Below are 19,519 nucleotides of genomic sequence, written 5' to 3' on the forward strand. Positions count from 1 at the left end.
CTCTCCTCTAAGATAGCGTAATTCTTTATTCTTTCTTGTCTGCGCATCGAACTTTGGTCGTCGTGATCAGCGTCCTTCAGTGAATACTGTGTTGTGTCTGAGAAGTACTAGCAGAATTATTGACACGGATTGAAAACTGCATCTTCACTGAGGAAGGGGCTCCCCTTGATCACATAACATCTCTCTCCAACAACAACATGGCCGTCGCCAGCAATCCTCTCTCCCCCAAATCACAACAAAGCCTCAACATGGTCATGCCAATGCCTCCTCCACTCCTGCACACTCGCTCGGGTAATGAGCTGTACGATCGTCCTCAAACTCCTACCACTCCTGGTGGAAATCATGGCTTTACCAGTCCTGTTCAGACACCTTCGGGCAGTCCCAGCAAGAAGCAATTGCCTCCAGGGGCCAATGATCTTCCAAACGTCTTTGACAATGCCATGAAGTTGGCCCCGATGTCCCCTACCAAAAGCCAGCCCACGTCGCCCACCAAACAAGGTCTTTCGGTTGGGAGCGACAATGTCAGCAAGGATCCCTTCTCCGACGGGAACAACCATCACTACAACCGATCGGAGAGCCCAACCCGCCAGTCAAACAAAGAAAATGCTCCTGGAAGTCCGCTAAAAAATGGGAAAGAGCAGAATCATGCGGCCTTGTCAAGACAGGTACAATACCAGCCTACAGAGTCCAGGAAAACCATCACCAAGGGCTTGACCACGGAGGAAATGCAAAAGTTGCAGCTTCCGAAATACAAGCGACTTGCGAACGTCACTCAATTGTGTGAGTACACTCCGCTTGACCCCGTTGCTAAATCAATCTAATTCATTCAGACTTTCTCGACTACTACTTCGACCTCCTCTCTTACGTACACAACCGACAAGCAAGAGAGGCTGCCTTCAAAGCTTCGTATCCAGAACCCCCTGAGACACCAAAGGAAGAATACCACTCGGCTCAACACAAATACCTTGGTCGCGAGCGTGCCAACCTGCGCAAACGTCGAACTCGGCTTCGACATGGTGACTTCCAAATCCTCACACAGGTTGGTCAGGGTGGCTACGGTCAAGTCTACCTCGCTCAGAAGAAAGATACACGAGAAGTCTGTGCGCTCAAGGTTATGAGAAAGAAGTTATTGTTCAAGTTGGATGAGGTACGGCACATCTTGACCGAGCGAGATATCCTGACTGCCGCCAAATCGGAATGGCTTGTCAAATTGCTCTATTCCTTCCAAGACGATGAGCAGATTTACCTCGCCATGGAGTACGTTCCCGGTGGTGATTTCAGAACCTTGCTGAACAATACCGGTGTTCTTCACAACCGACATGCCCGGTTCTACATTGCCGAAATGTTCTCTTGCGTCGATGCCTTGCACACACTGGGTTACATCCACCGAGATTTGAAGCCGGAGAATTTCTTGATCGATGCTACTGGCCACGTCAAGCTCACTGACTTCGGTCTCGCTGCTGGTATGCTCAGCCCGATCAAGATTGAAAGCATGAGAATCAAGCTGGGAGAAGTCGAAAATACCTCAGTGCCATTCGGAATGACACCTGTCGAAGATCGATCGGCCGACCAACGTCGTGAGGGCTACCGGTCTCTACGCAAGAAGGATATCAACTACGCCAAGTCGATTGTTGGCTCTCCGGACTATATGGCCCCTGAGGTGCTGAAAGGCGAGCAGTACGACTTCACGGTCGATTACTGGTCTTTAGGATGCATGTTGTTTGAGGCGCTTGCCGGATACCCTCCATTCGCTGGTGCAACAGTGGATGAGACCTGGCAGAACCTGAAGAGATGGCAGCGCGTTCTGCGAAAGCCCATCTACGACGATCCAAACTATTTCCTTAGCAAACGTACTTGGGACTTGATCACACGTCTAGTTGCGGGTAAGGAGAATCGGTTCAAGAATATCACAGAGATTCACAAGCACGAGTACTTTGCCGAGGTCGACTTCGAAGGACTGAGAGAGCAGAAGGCGCCGTTCGTTCCAGAGCTTGACTCTGAGACTGACGCCGGGTACTTTGACGATTTCAGCAACGAGGCTGACATGGCCAAATACAAGGAGGTCCATGACAAGCAGAAAGCACTGGAGGAAATGGCCGAACGTGATGAGAGGATGGGCAAGAGTTTGTTCGTGGGCTTTACGTTCAGGTATGTATTTCGCTTCCTTCAGACGGGCAAGACCAGGCTAACGAGATCCAGACACCGAAAGCCAGATTCAGAATCTCCCCGCAAGAAGATCGAAACCGATGGCACATTCGGAACCATCTTTTAGTGATCTGTGGGAAGTGCTGACATGGGATGGCACAAAGTTCGGAGACTCTTTTTCGTTTCTTAGTATGACTTTTCAGGAACTGTATGAATGAACAACCACAACAACACGGTTTGGGGTATGGAGGCAGGAAGACTGGGGCTGGAAATGATTGGCGTTGGTTTGTCGCGGCGGCATGTAATACCGGGGAGTGAGTGTACCCATGATGAGGGTGTGCTGGGAGTCTGTGTCTATGAGTAACGTAACGTGCGTAAGAAGCACACATGGGTATTCAATGCTTGAATGAAATCGTCATTTTCATGAGATATATGATCGTACAATTCGTCATAATCTTTCTATAGGGGTCATGTTTTTTCTCTTTCAGGAACACAAGGTGAAACCCGCGTCAGTAGAGAAATATCCCTGATGAAGCTCGTTTGTCAGGGGCTGCACGCTCTTCAAGCGTCGCACCTAATCTTTCGTAATATGCCCGAGCATGGCTCAAGCCGGTATACTTCTCGGGGACCTCGAGTCGGCGCAGTCGAGGGTACTTCTTGACCCATCTTTCCAGCAGTGTCGTTGAAAATTGCGGTAACTTGCGTCCTGGTGATTGCGGGTATGTCAAGATCAACACTTCCAGCAGGCTGTCGTAGTCAACGTCCACCAGAGTGTCGCCAGATGTGAGATTGATCAGCATTTCGTCTGTTTGATTCATTCTCGCGAGGTCTTCGGCCACATAGGCTGGTAGTCTGAGGACTTCTGCATGGGGAAAGGTGTGCAGAACCCGGCGCAGTGGGAACCTGTCTTCGTGCCAGGAGATACCAATGTCCAGGACGCGGATGGTGTCGGCGGTCACGGTGGAAGGGTCCAGTGCGTTAAGTGAGCCGTAGCCCACGCACTCTTGGATCTTGAGGGTGGTTAAATTGTCCGGCCAGCTTTCGAAGAACGCTGCCCAGGACGTGAGTTCTTCGTATAGCCAGTCGCTAAGCTCTAGAGTGCGGAGGTTTCTGGGCCAATGTGACTTTTGCAAGGTCAAGGCTAAACGCAGAGCATTACGAGGAAGTTTGAGAGTTGTCAGGTGGTCGAGATGGCTTATTGAGTCGAGGAGTTGACGTATATGCATGTCGTACCCGTCTGCTGATAGGTCTAGAAATTGAAGATTGGTGCATTTCCCTAAGGGTGCCAAAGACGCAATTCTGTGAGGGTTAGATTTGTCAAAGCCAGAAGCATTGCCCACTTACGAGAAAGTGACCGCGGGCGAAGCGAAACTTTCTAGCGAGTTGCGCGTCCGTCGCAAGAGGCGTGCAGTGAGACTTTTCGAGCTTTCGTATGCGAGTCCGCCCATGTCAAGACGTTTGATGAACCCTTCCAAGCCGACCCTGGGCTTGTGAGAACTCACCGGAGGGCATATTGTGCGAGTGAACTTGTCGAAGTTCCGGTTGTTGAGAAGTGGTTGCTGATAAAGATGGCTGATGGTGGCGGCGTACCAGGACCTTGATATGAGGCAGCAAGCCCATAGCGTTGCTTGCGTTTTGTTATCCTCAACCGTTCCTATATGGGAGATAATGCACTCGAGGACCTCAATTGGCAAGGGGACTTCAGCTCCTCGGTAGACGGGGTCGCCGACTTTCATGATATCAATCTCTGAAATATCGCTCACGCGCCAGGCGGCAAGGGCAGCAATTCCTCACTCATTCTCGAAGAATGTGTTCAATATTCAATCCTGAAGGTATTTGGCTGCTTTATGTTCTGTGCTTCCGATTGATATGTTCGAGGTTGTGGCCTGGTTGGAGAAAATACTTGTACTTCTGCTCTAGGAAGAAGTAACTTAGTGTCGGTGGCGTCGGCTTGAATGTTTATGTTTGACGCAATCGGCGAATTTGATTCTGACGTCTTTTTCTTTCGTGCCCTTCCAACTTCAGTCCTCTTTAACATCCACCTTGCATTGTACAGGATCAATGGACATGCATGCGAAAGAGGTTGTGAGGCAGTGGCTTCTTCATTTCAGAATGGTTGGTTTGCGAGGTGATGGTGCAAAGGGGAATAAAGACCACCGCGGGCCAGATGGCGAGCTTCCATCTGGTCATAACCACGCGGGTGCAAGATGAATATCTGTCAAAAGGGACCATGGAAGAGGGTGCAATGATGATGGTATCAAAGAAGGCAGATTCGCTAAGTGGCAGGAGGTCGTTGTTGTTATTGTACATTGTGGCAGTTGCCCTCCCATGCGTACCTTCCTTTATGACAACGAGAAAAAGAACACTGCCCACTGCCACTCATTCCCCATCCTGAAAACCATCAAGTTTCGTTGTTCTGACTTCTCAAGAGCTTGTGTTTGCCCCAGTTGCCGTGGTCCATTACAGGTTCGGTTCTGCCTCACCATCTTGCCCTCATTCACTTACTTGCTAGTCGTGGTCCCAATCCACTTCCTACCTGCCCTTGCACTTCCACCACGCCGTCTCGGGACGAGTGTGGACTTTCATCCAGTCTCACCTGACTTCATCCGTCTGCTGTCTCCCCGAAAACCAGCTCGTACGTCCTTTTGCATATCGAGAGCAAGCCCTACTCACTTGGACCTACTGACTGCACTAGGACACCGACCCGAGACATTTCTAACATTTGAGTCAACCTGGACCCGGTGGGCTACAGAGAAAGAGTGACCTGTCTAATACGTGGAGGAATTGTTGAAAATCTAGAAACATTCCTTCTTCAAGGTGAGAATGCAAGTTGTCTTGATGGACGGTGAGACACTGACGCGGAAGAAGTTTTCACTTTTGTCTACACAACCCAAAACCATGCTGGGAGCTCGAGCTCGAGCCGCTGAGTATAATGCCTTCAAAGCGGCCACCGCCAGGCAAGCCTCCCATGAGGCTGAAGAACATAACTTGCCTCCCAAAGCTGCTCCCATCTCCTTGAGCGCCTTTACCAAAAACCCCCAACAGAACCGCAACAAGGGCAATAAAGCTTGGGTCCCTCTAGTGTTGGAAGACACACCTGAACAAGAGTCTGATGCTTCTGAGGAAACCTCCTACACCATTTCGACCCCTACACGCCAGACAGGCACAGTCCACCCCAAGAGTTCATCCGTGTCGAAGAACGAAACCCCCATTGGCCCTCGACATCCCCAGGTTGTTCGAGCCGACATGCCCAACTTTCCCATCCCGACTGCACCCAGAGCCATGGTGGGAAACACGGCCAGACCATCTTTTATCATCAACCCTACGCCGCAGCGACTTCAGCAGCACTCCATCATCAAACAGTCCCTCCGAGAAGCTGCTATCAGTGTGCAAGGTTCTCCCGGTAACATGTCTGGGCCAAGTGGGTTCCCATATCCCGATCTGCCATGGCCTGTATACTTACAAGGCTTCCGTTTGTTAGGTCATGTCCCGATGCCGATGCCTGCGTTCAACACCACTGATCACACCGTCAACGTGATGGTCCCTGAGGATATCAGTCCCACAAAGCAAGAAAACAAATTTGCCTCGCTGTCGAAGGAATATGCCAACCAAGCTGCAGGGGCTGCTCATCAACAACATCACTCATCCGAAAGGACGAGTTTGGAAGCTGACTCGATGATGCATGATCAGATCCCATACACCCCGTACACAAATGTCCCTCAAATCTGGAACCCTTTTCAATATATGGACACTTCTGCACAGAACAACCTCCGGCGCCCAGCCACTCAACACTATAATTCGGATGATATCATGCCTGCACACCAAGATCGACCAATAGTGTTCCGGAATCCAGCCAGAGTTCCTCGGCGCGTCTCCTATTCGGATACTGGGGGTATGTTTCAGGAAGAGAATAAGGACAAAAGTGTGGGCGTACATGTCTGGACTCCACTGAGCCAACTGAAGACGACATCTGCCGATGAGCCTTATGACCGCAATAGTAAGATGCAAGGTTTCGTGGCAGCTCAACAAGCGTTGGCAAAGACAGGAAAGACAGTTTTGCATAATCCGGAACTGTATCACGACAAGCCCAGCGCCGTCTCAACACCGGAATCGACAAAATCCAGCACAGCAAGATCAGAGCATGAGTTCGGCGATGAGGTGAGCGAGCATCAAGGCGCAAGTCGTCCAGTACCAACCTTGAAGCCTCCACCTGGTCTGGAGCTGCATGCTCTGCAATCTAGAAGTCTTGAATATCTGGAGATCGTTCAAGGACATAGCCACGGAAACGAAAAGCTACGAAATGAATTCGGCGTCGGCAGAGAGGAATGGTTCGAACTCAAACCTGTCACCAAGACAGAACGGAGCACGATGAACAAAGCCATGCGACTTTGCGGAGATCCATACTGGGCTGAGTCGCCTGCCGATATGTCCATGTGCACGCCGAGTACTAGGCAGGACAAAATCCGCATGCGGACCGATGAAGACGTTGGAGGTAACAAAGCGACTCGGGTGCTTGTTGAACAGATTGCGAGAGAGCACCTCAGAGACCGACAGTCGACTCTATCAAGTGGAGATGGAGCCGTAAACGATCAAGCTGCCAGTGCCGAACTCGAGAGTGGTGCAATTTGTGCAATTGGATACATATGGGCAAACCTGATTGAAAATGTTGATTCGGATACGGCGGAGACCAATGGTGCCAACTCTGTCTGGAAATACAAACCTGCTCCAGAATACGCGATTGAGAGGTCTCGACTGATGACGAGCAATTCGGGCAGTACAAGCTTCTTTGAAGAAGAGACAGGCACATTCTACAATGCTCCGAGTCGCATTGCACGAGACCCACGATTTCGGCCACCAACAAAAGAGCTTACCAAGCCCAGACCAGAGGAGGATTTCACACGACGTGATATCTTTGGTAGAAGACGGATGGGACCAATCTGAGTGAGTGACGGAGTTGTATTCAGCAAAGTGATGACATGGGAGTCATCTTCACAAAGAGGTTGAGGATGACATCCGTCGATTATGGTCAAAGTGATGTAAACATGCTCAATTACGGCAATAGCGGCTCTGGCTGGGAGGAACGAAGTGCCAATTCAATCAGTATTCGGTAACGTTGTGGCAATCGATGTCCTTCTGAAATTGCGTGTTTTGTTGAATGCTGCAACGTACCGTGAAATATGTGCGGCAAAGTATTTAGACCAAGGTGAAGCCGGTAGTCATGACATCGCCAATATTCTTCGGCGCAGGCAAAAGCCGCCCGCGTCGACTACTTCTCGTGGCCACCGTCGTCTGCTTTCGCCTCGTTCACCGTTCTTGATCTTTCCCCTCACAATTCTCCTTTGCGGTGTCGCCTCTTTCAGCAGTCTCGCCAGTCATGGCGACTAGATTACTGAAGCCGCAATTGCTGCGGTCTTCAAAGGCTGCTTTCGAGTGCACTTTATGTGCGCAACGCCGCACAACTCAATTTTCGAGGTTAAGATACTCCAGCAGTCTACGACCGCCGACATCACGGCCGTATGCCACCGTCAACTCTGGAGATCCAAAGCCTCCACAGGAAGATCCGGAAAAGAAAGGGAAAAAGGACGAGGACAAAGCTTCTGCAAGCCAGGATTCGAATGCCAAAGATGCGGATCAACCACAATTCACGCCGCTGACGGAAGAGGAAGTCAAACAGATTCAAGAACTTGCTCAAATGATGAAGTTGGGTCTGCCCAAATCTCAAGTCGCTGTCATTGACGAGGCTGTTGAGCTTATGAAGAAGGGAGGTATCCCCAATGAGCTTCGGGAGGTACTGGAAGCACGAAGGAGAGACCCCAAGCACCACATCTCCCTCGCCACCACCGTCCGTTTGGTCAGCATTTTCACCAAGCTGTCTCGCATGAGCCCGGAAGAGGTTCGAGAGAAATATGGGAAAGGCGCCCAAAACGAGTCCACGGAAGAGACGCCTCTGTTTGAGCAGTCGAATAAAGATCAAGAGCAGAAGCAGAAACGCAAACAAAAGGATGGTCAACAAAAGGGAGGACCACGGATATACGATTTCAGGATCGATCTCGGTTCGACTATACTTGCAGGTATTGTCACGTACTACCTGTTCCGAGGTCTCAGCCCTAGCGAATCTAGCAGAGACATCACATGGCAAGAGTTCCGGACGACATTCCTGGACAAAGGCCTTGTAGACAAGCTTACTGTCATCAATCGAAATCGTGTCAGGGTGGAACTTCACCGATCAGCGGTAGCAAACCTATACCCGGACTCCCCCGCTACCAAGTCGAATTTTTTCTATTACTTCAACATCGGATCTGTCGAAGCATTCGAGAGGAAGCTGGATGAGGCACATGAGGAGCTGGGAATTCCAAGTAGCGAGAGGATACCCGTCGCTTATTCTGACGAAGTGCCGCTAAGTGCCGCCCTCTTCTCTTTCGGTCCCACCATTCTCTTCATCGGAGCACTATTCTGGCTATCGCGGAGAGCAGCATCGGGAGCAGGCGGTCAAAGCGGTATCTTCGGTATTGGCAAATCAAGAGCCAAGCGATTCAATCAGGAGACCGACGTTAAGACCAAGTTTGCCGACGTTGCCGGCATGGACGAAGCCAAGCTCGAAATCATGGAGTTCGTATCTTTCCTGAAAGATCCATCAAAATACCAAAAGCTCGGAGCTAAGATCCCACGTGGTGCTATTTTGTCGGGGCCTCCCGGTACTGGTAAGACACTTCTGGCCAAGGCGACCGCAGGCGAATCTGGCGTCCCATTCTTCTCGGTGTCTGGTTCAGAATTCGTTGAGATGTTCGTCGGTGTTGGTCCTTCCCGTGTACGAGACCTGTTCGCCAATGCCAGGAAAAGCACGCCTTGTATCATTTTCATTGATGAAATTGATGCCATCGGCAAATCGAGAGCGAAGCAGAATTTTGGGGGTGGCAACGACGAGCGAGAGTCAACACTAAATCAGATATTGACGGAGATGGATGGTTTCAACACTTCAGAACAGGTCGTCGTTCTCGCTGGTACGAATAGACCTGACGTTCTCGACAAGGCTTTGATGCGTCCGGGACGTTTTGATCGACATATCGCCATTGACCGACCTACGATGGACGGCCGCAAGCAGATCTTCAAGGTCCATCTCAACAAGATTGTCACCAAGGTCGATCTCAAGTATTTGACCGGCCGTCTATCCGCTCTGACACCAGGGTTTTCCGGTGCCGATATTGCCAACTGTGTCAATGAAGCTGCGCTGATTGCGGCTCGTGCGAATGCAGCCTCGGTTGAGATGATCCACTTCGAACAAGCTATCGAACGTGTCATTGGCGGCATGGAGAAAAAATCACTTGTCCTCACTCCCGAAGAGAAGAAGACTGTCGCATATCACGAAGCTGGCCACGCCATCTGTGGCTGGTTCTTCAAGTATGCCGATCCTCTTCTCAAAGTGTCGATCATTCCAAGAGGACAGGGTGCGTTGGGATACGCACAATACCTCCCTGCTGGTGGCGGTGATGTGTACTTGATGAACGTCAAACAGCTGATGGACCGCATGGCGATGACGCTAGGTGGCCGTGTCAGCGAGGAGATTTGGTTCGACACTGTGACGAGCGGAGCATCCGACGACTTCAACAAGGTTACCCGTATGGCCACGGCAATGGTGACAGAATGGGGCATGTCGTCCAAGATCGGTTACCTCAATTACAAGGACGACGAGCAAAGACTGCACAAGCCTTTCTCCGAGGAGACCGCGCGCAATATCGATCAGGAAGTACGCCGGATCGTCGACGAGGCGTATCAACAGTGCAAAGACCTGTTGCTGGAGAAGAAAGACCAACTACAGGTCGTGGCCGAGGAGTTGCTCAAAAAGGAGGTGCTCGTGCGTGATGACCTGGTTCGCATTCTGGGCAAGAGACCGTTTGAGGACCAGGGCGATTTCCACAAGTACTTTGACAACACCGAGGGAAAGAGTGCACCGTAAGTCTCCCTATTCCAAGCCCTTGTTTTGCGGATCTTGATGCTGACTGTCCTCAGACCTCCACCACCGACCGAGCAACAAGGCCCACCTGATAATGAGCCACTGCCTGGTTCTCCCGCACCGGCCTTCAAGCGTATCGATCGCACCGGATCGCAGATGTTTTAAATTGTCTCACTTGTCTCGAGCTTTCTCGCTTCGATTCAGTGGCATACATATTTGTCACCGTCGTTGCGCCTTTGCGTGGATCCGAGCTCATCTTTGCTGCATAGCGTGGTGTCGGTTTTGGGAGGCAAAATGCAGTAATACTGTATTGAATACTTCTTTTTCAATCTCACTCCCAAACCTCGAAGCTCCAGCTCGTCCGATCCATATGGTCATATCCGTGTCTTTAAGAGCACGAGCTTAACTACTTCGTCTTCCGGATATTAATTGAGAATCCAACCTGATCAGGGCAGACAGACTATTTTGGGCATTCTCAACTCGGAGACCTGCGATGGACAACAGTATATGGACAGTCGAGGAAGGGGAGTTCCTTCTTTGTACATATTACACCTGTCTGATGGCTTGGCCCTACTATATGCTTGACGTTCAAGCCATTCAGGTCGTCCCAGACGGCCATTATGCGTTGAGGCAATACGTTTCTGTGCAGATACCAAAAGAATCGCTACTTTCCAAACCATACAAAATTCAGTGTAATGCTTTTTTCATGCTCGATCGTGCTTTATGCTATGCTTGTAATATCAATGCGAGTCCTCGTACTCAGTGTCGTTTTCGTTCACTCCTCGCCACCAACCTCTCCAAGATCAACTCTCCCCACACTCCACACCTCCCGTTCATCCTCCTGCTCGTCTGAGCTGAGTCCCAACCCACCAGCTCCACCCTCGGCTTCGCGCCGTTCTCTTGCCTGCGCGCCCAGCCTCAACGCCACACGCTTGAAGTAGTCGCCCATCGGCCTGGCCTGGCCAGGAGACAACGACTTGCCAGGTCCAGCCATGTACTTGTCAAACACCGCAGACTCCTCATCGACGACACCGAACAGCGCAAGGAACGCGGCTTCGGCAGCCAATTTGACCGGGATGACGGGATCGCGAACGGACGCAAAGACCGGCGGGATAAGCACTGACAAGAAAGCGTGCATTTCCTCGCTGTGGTGTCGTGACACAGTGCGCACAACGACGAGTGCAAGTCTGCGCGAATCGATGTCGCCGCCAGGAGCGATGACGGATGCAAGAGCTTCGATCAGGGGTTGGCACGCTTGTTCGTCAGAGACGGTCGATTCCGACAGTAAGTATTTGCCCTCGGCAAGAACGGCATTTTGCTGGACGAAGGTGCTCTTGCCTGTTAGGCCGGCGACGAGCACGGCTCTGGTCTCTTCTGCATAGCCAGAGATCAAGGTTTGTGCGCTCTCTAGCAGGACGGCGTTGAGAGCAAGGATCGATGCATTTGTCAATGGTTGGACGAGAACCCGGCCTTTGATTAATGTCGCTGGTTTCTCTGCTGGCAGGACTTTGATCATGGCACCGAGAAGACGTGCGTTGGTGACCATTGCATTATCGTCCTGGCCGTCGAGTTGCCCGTCCATCAAACCGAGAATGGACTCTCGTGAAGCGTCACTCATGTTGGCGCCAACTTTGCTGACGACCTCTTGTAGCGCCTTGAGCATGGCGTTGCGGACGCCCACATCGGGTGTCTTTGCACCGGTGACGAGTTCTGCAATCAGCGGGTCAACTCTGGGCGTTAAAGTAATAAGTGTGCTCAAAGCCTTTGTTGCGCGCATTCTCAGAAGATCGCTTGTCGGATCGGCAATAGACTTTGTGAATGTTCTCTGCAATTGTGGCAGGAACGGACGCAGAAAAGTAGGGATCTTCTCGAGTAGTTGGTTGAGAGTGGACAGAATGGCACATTTGACATCCATTGACCTCTCACCTACTACACGAATGAGCGGACCGGTAATTTGGGTGACAAAAGGCTTCAAGGCATCTGGACCAGAGCGGTCGATGATGTCTGAGATACCCATGGCAGACTGGACTCTTTGGTCTGTAGTACCATTCATCAAGCCTTGCAGGAAGATCTGCAGCACAGGCAGGATGCCCTTTGGCAGCGCGAAGCCAGGTAAGATAGATCCAGCAGTGCCGGCCTGTTGCAGCACCTGCCGTGTAGACCCAACCAAGGTCTCCATCTCCTCCTTGCGAAGGTGTGCCTGTAATTGAGTCAGAGCAGACCAAGCTGCTTGCACCACTTCTTTGTCCCTGTCACCAAAAGAAATGATCAGGACGCGAATAAGATCTTGGTTGTATCTGGAGTAGTCGACTTCTGCTTTGGTGAAGAATGAGGCCAAATGTTTCGCTGCTACAGCTCGTCTGCGATGATCATCGTGCTTGATCATCGCCAACATGACGCTCATAGCAGTATTGAGTCCATCGAACTCATCGACGGACGACAAGACCGCGTCAAACGCTTCGTTAAGTTCCTCTAAAAGATCTTCATCCTTGCAGTTGACAATGTTATCCGCCAAATTGTTCAGGATCGAAGGCAACCTGCGAGTCATGCTAGAGCTGCCCACCTTTGCTAGAGAAGCAAGAGCACGGGCGTTGAATGCCGTGATCGGGTTTGTCAAGAGTGTAGGAATGAGGTTTGGTAAGATCACATTGGCTCGTGTGGCTTCTGTGAGCAGGGTCAACAAGGCTGATAGAGCATGCTCAGCTTCGGTGTCGCTCCGTAGTAGGTTGAGCAAATGTGGCAACACCTGATCGACGGCTCGTTTGCCGAAGGTCTGCTGCAGAGAATCGAAGGACTCCGCCGCAGCCTCGCGTACTTCTGGATCGGAATCTGTCAGGGCCAGCCGGACAATTGCAATCAATTTCTTTTCGTGCTCTTCCAGAGCTTCTGGTTGAGCAGCATTCACAATTTCACGCAGCGCAATGCAAATACCCTGTCTCTTGTCTGAGTCCGTTGAGGTTTGAAGACCCTCTTCGAGTGATGGAAGTAGTGCAGCAAATACACCTTCGCCGGCCTTTCGAATGACTTCGCCCAGAGCGTTCGCAGCGATGACTTTGTGCTCCATATTGGCGGAGGCGAGGCGAGCGATGATCATTTGTGTGAGAGTGGGTACCAACTCCCGCAAAGTTCTCGGTGTAGCAACCAGTGCCTTCCAGACAGCGATAGCTGCAGCGCGGACTTGGCCAGACGTATCGCAACGGCAGATGTAAAGCGATGCGAGAACTCTGTTGCGCCGTTCTTCACCCAGCACTTCGAGCAAAGACTGTCCGGCTTGTGTAGCCTGTTCAGCCTCTTCTTCTGCATCTGTTGTGCCGCTGATGCCGGTGAGATTGAAAAGGAGATCACCAACCAGCTCAACGGAGCTGAGACGAATACGATAGCTGTCATCAGCCAAACCGCGTTGCAGTTCTGGCAGGAGAAGGTCGATAGATTTGCTTGCGAAGTTCTTTACGAGCAGCCTGCCAGCTCTGAGCGCCGTCTCCCGAATAGCTTCCACTTCGTCGGCAAGCCCGGCAAGGATTGACGGTATGATTTGTGCTAGGTAGTTGGCAAAGCTGTTGCCAAAGCAGGCTGGTAAGAAGATGAAGAGCGTCATAAACCCTTCTCGAACTGTGGCCCTGGTACTTGCAACGTTCTGCAAGATTGTTGGCAAAGTCTCTTCCAGACGTTCAGTTCCAAGACCTGCAAGGACTTCGCTGAGAGCTTGAGCGGAACCAAGACGATCGCTGGCACCGGTGTCTGTACGTAGCGAAGACATAAGACTGGGTATGAGGTCAGGGAAGGCATCTTCTCCCAGTTTCTCGACTAGACTGCCCAGCGCCTTTGCACCAGTTGCCCGAGTGGCTGGAACGGGATCGATTGCAGCAAGGCGCAATCCAGTGACCAGTATCGGCAAATGTGTCACTATGTCACGCTTCTCGGTCAGATGTGCCAAGCTGCCAATGATCTGGGCAGCTTTGCGTTTCGTAGCCGATCGATCGTTGAGGCCTCGTTCCAATATCCTTACAACAAGAGCCAGCGACGGTGCATCAAGGTAATGAATAAACGAGACCTTTATCAGACCATCAAGAGCTTCCTCGGTGTATTTCGTTGGGTCACTGAGGGCTCTCAGCAGAAGATCAACAAGGCTCTTAACCTCGGGGTTAGTGATGACTTCTCCGAATCTCTTCAGACTGCTATTGGCAGCAGCTCGAACCTCTTTGTGAGTGTCGGTCAGCACTGCCGTCAATGGTGGAATGATATCCGGCAAGCTTGTGGCCAATTGTTGGGGATCAAGGTAGGCCATTGCACCTAGCAGATCGCATGCACCTTTCTTACTTCTCCATTGAGTCTCGTCCAGGCCCTCCAGCAACTGTGGTAGTACCTGGTGGACACCAAATGAGCTCAGCCTTGCGAAACAGGTCTTTGCTGTATCCAAAGTGGCCTCACGGACAGAGGCAACAGGATCACCAAAGCATGTCAGGAACTGCGGGAGCACTTCTATCACGTAAGGCTCAAATGTTCTCCCGAGCAGAAGCGACATCAGTTCATATGCCATCATAGCGCCTTGTCGCTGGTCGGGGCTCTTTTTATTCTCTGTTGCGGCCCGCAAGGCAGACATAACTCGATGCTGTCGCAGGGAAGCAACTCCTTTGCCTTTCACAATGCCGGCAAGACCATAAGCAGCTCCTCTCCGTGCAGCGTACTTTTTCGAATTGAACAACTGGTCAAGCATGGAAGATATGTAGGGTCCAGCTTCAACAGTTTGCGGTCGAATCAGAGGAGGTAAACAGTTTGCCACAGCATACTGAACTGACTCTGATGGTGTGCTGAGGGTGTCAAGCAATTTTTGTATGACACTTTGTGTTCGTTTGTCACCGTCAGGAAGATGGCGTGCTAGTGAGCCATACAGAACGATCACGGCTTCGTTAACCCAATCAGACTCTTGCGTGGCTTTGTCGGGACCTTGCAGGACCTTCTCAAAGATCTCCATGAGAGGTTCCAGGCACTCCATTCCTCTAACAGCAACCAGTGCAGTACCAGCATCTACCATTTCTGAGCGTACCGTAGCACTTCGATCAGAAAGTGCACCCTCTGAAACCAGGAACTGCATGAAAGGCACGAGCGCAGTCTTGTCAAGGACCGAACTGAGCTCTTTGAAAGCGAGGGCAATACCGCTTCGCCTCTCCCACTGATCGGTCAATTCTCCTCTTTGTACTATTCCGAACTTGTCGCGCTTCGGGACTAAGGGCTTTGATTCTGTGCGGTACGATTCTTCAAGCCGAGCCAGTACGGACTCGGTCTTGGAAGGCATCTCCAGAAGTGCCTGAGCCAGCGCTTTTGATGCAGAAACCCTGGTGGATCGAGCAGTAGAAGATATAAAGGTAGGAATTTGTTCGACCACCTCATCGGTCACAGTGAACTCCTCTGCTTGCCATATTGCCAAAGCAGTCTCCGCATTTTCATCTTCTTCATCCTGGCAAGCGATCCAGAGATGGACTGAGTAGTTGATTTCTGACAAGTCAAGCTCAGAAGAGATCGCCTGAAGAACAGCAGATCGAACTGTCGATTGAGGCACTGTGACTGCGGACAGCAGAATGTCCCTCTCTTCTGAAGTAAGAGTCTCAGATATTGATCGACAGAAGTCCAACAGGCAGTCCTTGATGACGCGATAGTGTTGAGTATACCGCTGCATAGCACCGATAAGCTGGCGCAGGATTTCCGCCCGAGGAAGCCGCCCATCGCCACCTAGAGCCATCTGGAAGGATAAGAACTCCAAAGCGAGGAGAACCTGAGCGTCCGCATCGTCGGAAGAGACTTCACCAATCTTTCCATTTTCCAACACCTGGAAGATGAGCGGCAGTGCGTAGACAGTGCTTGCTGTATCGAATGGGCGCTGCTCGGCCGCAAACCTCAATCTATACAACACTCTCGTACCCAAATCCGCCAAAGGCTCTGAGCAGAGGTGCTCAGGGACATTCGCACTTCTCAAAGATCTTAGTGTTGCTACTCCAATGAAAGGTCGCATGGTCCCCAAACGATCTGAGACCTTGGTAGAGCAGGCTAGGTAAGCCGAAACAAGCTCGTCATCAACCAGGAGAGAGGCTCCAGCATCGAGGGTACTCGTCAGGGCAGTGATGGCGGAGGGCATCCAAAGCCGTGCATCTGTTGGTGGGCCATGTGCCAGGCTTTCAATGAATTTGGCGCCTCGCCTCAGTTTAGATGAGACTGATCTCAACCTATTCCGTAATGATGTCTCATGGGCAAGTTGTGCATTGACTTTGGCTTGTTGCTCTGGGGTCAGTTTCTTCTGTTGAGCGCCCTTCTTTTTCTCCAACTGTGAGCGGATCTCCTCTTCCCACTTCAGGACATCGTAGTCCTTCTGGTTCTTGTTCTCCAGGACACTATTAGACTGTTGGCTGAGTACATCCACTACCAACGTCCCTTCTGGTGATCGGGCGATAAGTGCTTCCGTGGGACCAACGCCTTCCAATTGTGTAATATCCAGATCCGAGCGTAACTGTTCGATAAGGGCTGGTGTGAAAGAGTCTGGGGCAACGAATGCTAAGGTTGCCGCAGTATTGCACGCGGCTATTTCGAATACATCCAGAGGTGCTATTTTGTCAGTATCGAAGTGCGAAAGAATCTCCGTCAACAGAGCTTCTCGCTCTTTTTCTGCTAGTTGGCCAGGATCGACTCCAATGGTGAGACACACGGCGATCCAATCCGTGTTCGTGATCAGTTCTGGACGTAGCAGCACACTCGTCGACACGGACTGTCTTTCAAGATCTTGGTGCGGAATCGTCTGATTTTCGCTTGTCAACTTGTCTTTTGAGGGCGATATACACTTCACAGCCTGGAGCAACCGAGCATCTGTGAGCGAAGAAGTTTCGGCGGCTTTGCCGCCTGATTCCAAGGCACGAGATCGAAGCAGATCCCAGATACCGAGAACTATGCTTTGTCCCACTGCAGCGGGCTTGTCCATGTAGACACGCGACAGTGCAACGCCGGTCTCTTTACGGACGGAAGAGTCAACCTCAGGAGCTAGCATCAAATGAAGGATTGCTCTGGCCCATGCTGTCTTCCCTTCCTCAGTGGCACCTTCAAGCTCTGCCGCTGCTGTAGCCAACGCAAGCAGCGCCCAACGATTGTCCTCGGCAGATGACAGCCGCGTATAGACCTTTGAGTTCAGGAGGAACGAAAATTTTGGTTGGGCGACGAGTAAATGTTGCTTCATCTGACCGTCTGATTTCGACTTATACTCGTCCGCCTGAAGAATGGGCGCGTCTAGCAACGCAGGAAAGCCAAAAGCTGCTGCAACATAGCCATTCTGCGTGGCAGGTAAAGGACTAGCTGCAATCTCATCGTGGGCATCGCGTAAGATTTTCAGTGCTGACCGAACAAATTCTCGCGAAGAGCCATCAGCTGGGACATCCTTGAGCTCCTTTAGGACAGTGGCCAGGAAGAGGATCCACGACTTGCGGAAAGTAAGACGCTTGTCCGAGCAGCCCTTCAGAATTTGATCTGAAAGACTCTTGTCAATCGAACCGGCGGCCAGAACAGCTTCCAGATGTGGAGCAACTGCCGTGAGCTCTTTCCTCAGAGTGCCTTCGTTTGCCTCCTTGGAAGCAGCAGGAAGTATTGCCTGGACAATAGTCATCGAGGACTTGCTTTCCGGTTTGACGGCGCGCAAAATGTCAGCGACGATGCCACGCATTTCGAAGTTGGCGGGCTTGGAAGACTTCAGAGCCGATGCCAACTCGGCAGCAATCTTCTGGAGAACGTCTGGGTGGCCGCCCCTCTCAATCAGGGAAAGTGTAGCCTTGCCGGCACCTTCTCGGATGGTAGCATTGGTGGAATTGAGTGCTCCTATAAGCGGTTTCACCAGTCTTGTAAGGACATACTTTGAAATGTCCAGCTCCTTAGGCAAGCAGGTGGCGAGAGCTTCGATAGGTCCCTGCAAAACAGCTTCAGGCGAGCGCAGGATGGCCTTCTCCAAGGCTGGTACCACAACTTTGCCAATCTCTTCGACCGTCACATAGTCCAGGAAAAAGTCCTCGAGACCTTGCGATTGATGAGGAGGCACCGGTGTCCTGGAGCCAATCACACACTTGATGTAGAAATCCAAGATCTGCTTACTCGAAGCTTCGAGCTGGTCCTTTCTCTCTGGTATACGAGAACTCACACCAGCTATTATGCCCAAGTATGGAGCATAGCTGGCGATTGCATCGGGTGAGCCTGTAACCTCCTTGAGAGCAACATTCAGGGCTTTGGCTCCGAATTGCGCATTCTTGAATACATCCCGCAGACCCCTCCTCGCAATAGTCAGGGCCGAATCCTGGATGCCACCACGCACGGTTCCATCCTCGCATTTCTCAAGAAGCCGAGCTGCAGCCAGACATAGCTTTCCAAAGCAAGAGTCGAAGACCTTCTCATTATGCACACTGTCTTGCTGAGCGATACAGCACCATTCCAGGAGCACGAAAGCATTTGTAGAGGCTATAACACCCTTCTGGCTTTCCTGGAGCAGAAACTTTGTGACGGCCGGGTACGTTCTTTCGGTAGAGGCAGGAATTGTTAAGTATGCTCGGAGGCATGACTGCACAGCCCGGCGGGACTTCCTATCCGCATATCGAGGGTAGGTCTCAAGGATCGCAGGCAAAGGTTTCAAGACATCTGGTGAATTGGACTGTTCACCTGTGCAATGTTAGCTTCCTGCTTGTTCACGAAATTCGTCTCGCCGCACCAGAGCCTTGTATCTCCTGCAGCAGTTTCCGCAGGGTATCAATGCGTAGAATAGTTGAGCTGCTTTTCAGAGCAGCAAGTTGGGTTTCCCATGAATCTGGAGCCCCCGATTCCGAGCTGTCTCCCATCGTCCATGTAGTATGCTCGGGTTCTGGGCCTTTTGCGGGTTGTGACACATCCCAAAGTCTCGCGACCAAAATTCTGGATAAATATTGCAGTCGGAGAAGAAGGCGGGGTGACCGCCAAGAAGGCACAAGGCTGACACTCCCTATGTCTCCTGGGGCATTCGCGAGCACATTCTCACCACAAACCACAGGAGACCAAATCGGAGAATTGAACAGACAAATCATCGTTGTAGCTGCCATGATGATCGTCTAACCATTAAAGAGTCACGCCTCCGTGATTGAGTAGGTCTATCGCAGTAACGACGGTTTGGACGTCACCCGAAGTGATGAAACAGACAACTCTACAGTACATAAGCGAACAACTGGCTGTGATGGTCGAGCCCAACGGAGCACCAAAACAGATTCTAAGCATTCCAGGGGGGGAGCGATGGCGAGGGTTCGCCGAGCAAAGCAGTGGTCATGATAATGAGGGTTGCTCAATGCATGTTCGCCCAGGCTGATCCCTTCCGAGATCAATGTGCGAAGGCCCAGGCTCTGACAGAGATCCTCAACTGGCTGACAGGAGGAACTTTCA

General features: G+C 51.4%; 5 protein-coding genes across 5 annotated transcripts; 3 read left to right on the top strand and 2 right to left on the bottom strand.

Annotated features, from left to right (window-relative positions):
- The first annotated feature begins 17 nt into the window (after positions 1-17).
- Positions 18-2,591, top strand: EDD37DRAFT_620794 (cell cycle protein kinase DBF2). The gene is made up of 3 exons (XM_062815961.1): positions 18-780; positions 831-2,148; positions 2,200-2,591. The coding sequence occupies exons 1-3, from the start codon at positions 198-200 to the stop codon at positions 2,270-2,272; spliced, it is 1,974 nt and encodes a 657-aa protein (XP_062672760.1). The 5' UTR covers positions 18-197; the 3' UTR covers positions 2,273-2,591.
- Positions 2,464-4,056, bottom strand: EDD37DRAFT_236576 (uncharacterized protein). The gene is made up of 2 exons (XM_062810549.1): positions 3,490-4,056; positions 2,464-3,444 (listed from the first exon to the last, which is right to left on the bottom strand). The coding sequence occupies exons 1-2, from the start codon at positions 3,879-3,881 to the stop codon at positions 2,655-2,657; spliced, it is 1,182 nt and encodes a 393-aa protein (XP_062672761.1). The 5' UTR covers positions 3,882-4,056; the 3' UTR covers positions 2,464-2,654.
- Positions 4,057-5,043: 987 nt separating this feature from the next.
- EDD37DRAFT_662637 (uncharacterized protein) lies at positions 5,044-7,086 on the top strand (the record flags this gene model as incomplete). Its single annotated transcript, XM_062819165.1, has 1 exon — positions 5,044-7,086. The coding sequence occupies one exon, from the start codon at positions 5,044-5,046 to the stop codon at positions 7,084-7,086; it is 2,043 nt and encodes a 680-aa protein (XP_062672762.1).
- A 322-nt stretch (positions 7,087-7,408) lies between these two features.
- EDD37DRAFT_236613 (AFG3 family protein) lies at positions 7,409-10,566 on the top strand. Its single transcript, XM_062810550.1, has 2 exons — positions 7,409-10,095; positions 10,153-10,566. Exons 1-2 carry the CDS (start codon positions 7,520-7,522, stop codon positions 10,259-10,261), a joined length of 2,685 nt encoding a protein of 894 aa, XP_062672763.1. The 5' UTR covers positions 7,409-7,519; the 3' UTR covers positions 10,262-10,566.
- A 215-nt stretch (positions 10,567-10,781) lies between these two features.
- On the bottom strand, positions 10,782-19,005 carry EDD37DRAFT_662639 (elongation factor EF-3). Its single transcript, XM_062819166.1, has 2 exons — positions 18,822-19,005; positions 10,782-18,772 (listed from the first exon to the last, which is right to left on the bottom strand). Exons 1-2 carry the CDS (start codon positions 18,946-18,948, stop codon positions 10,872-10,874), a joined length of 8,028 nt encoding a protein of 2,675 aa, XP_062672764.1. The 5' UTR covers positions 18,949-19,005; the 3' UTR covers positions 10,782-10,871.
- Positions 19,006-19,519: the final 514 nt, after the last annotated feature.

The sequence above is a fragment of the Exophiala viscosa genome (genome assembly GCF_022695815.1).
Source record: "Exophiala viscosa unplaced genomic scaffold EDD37scaffold_2, whole genome shotgun sequence".
NCBI classification, from domain to species: Eukaryota; Fungi; Ascomycota; class Eurotiomycetes; order Chaetothyriales; family Herpotrichiellaceae; genus Exophiala; species Exophiala viscosa.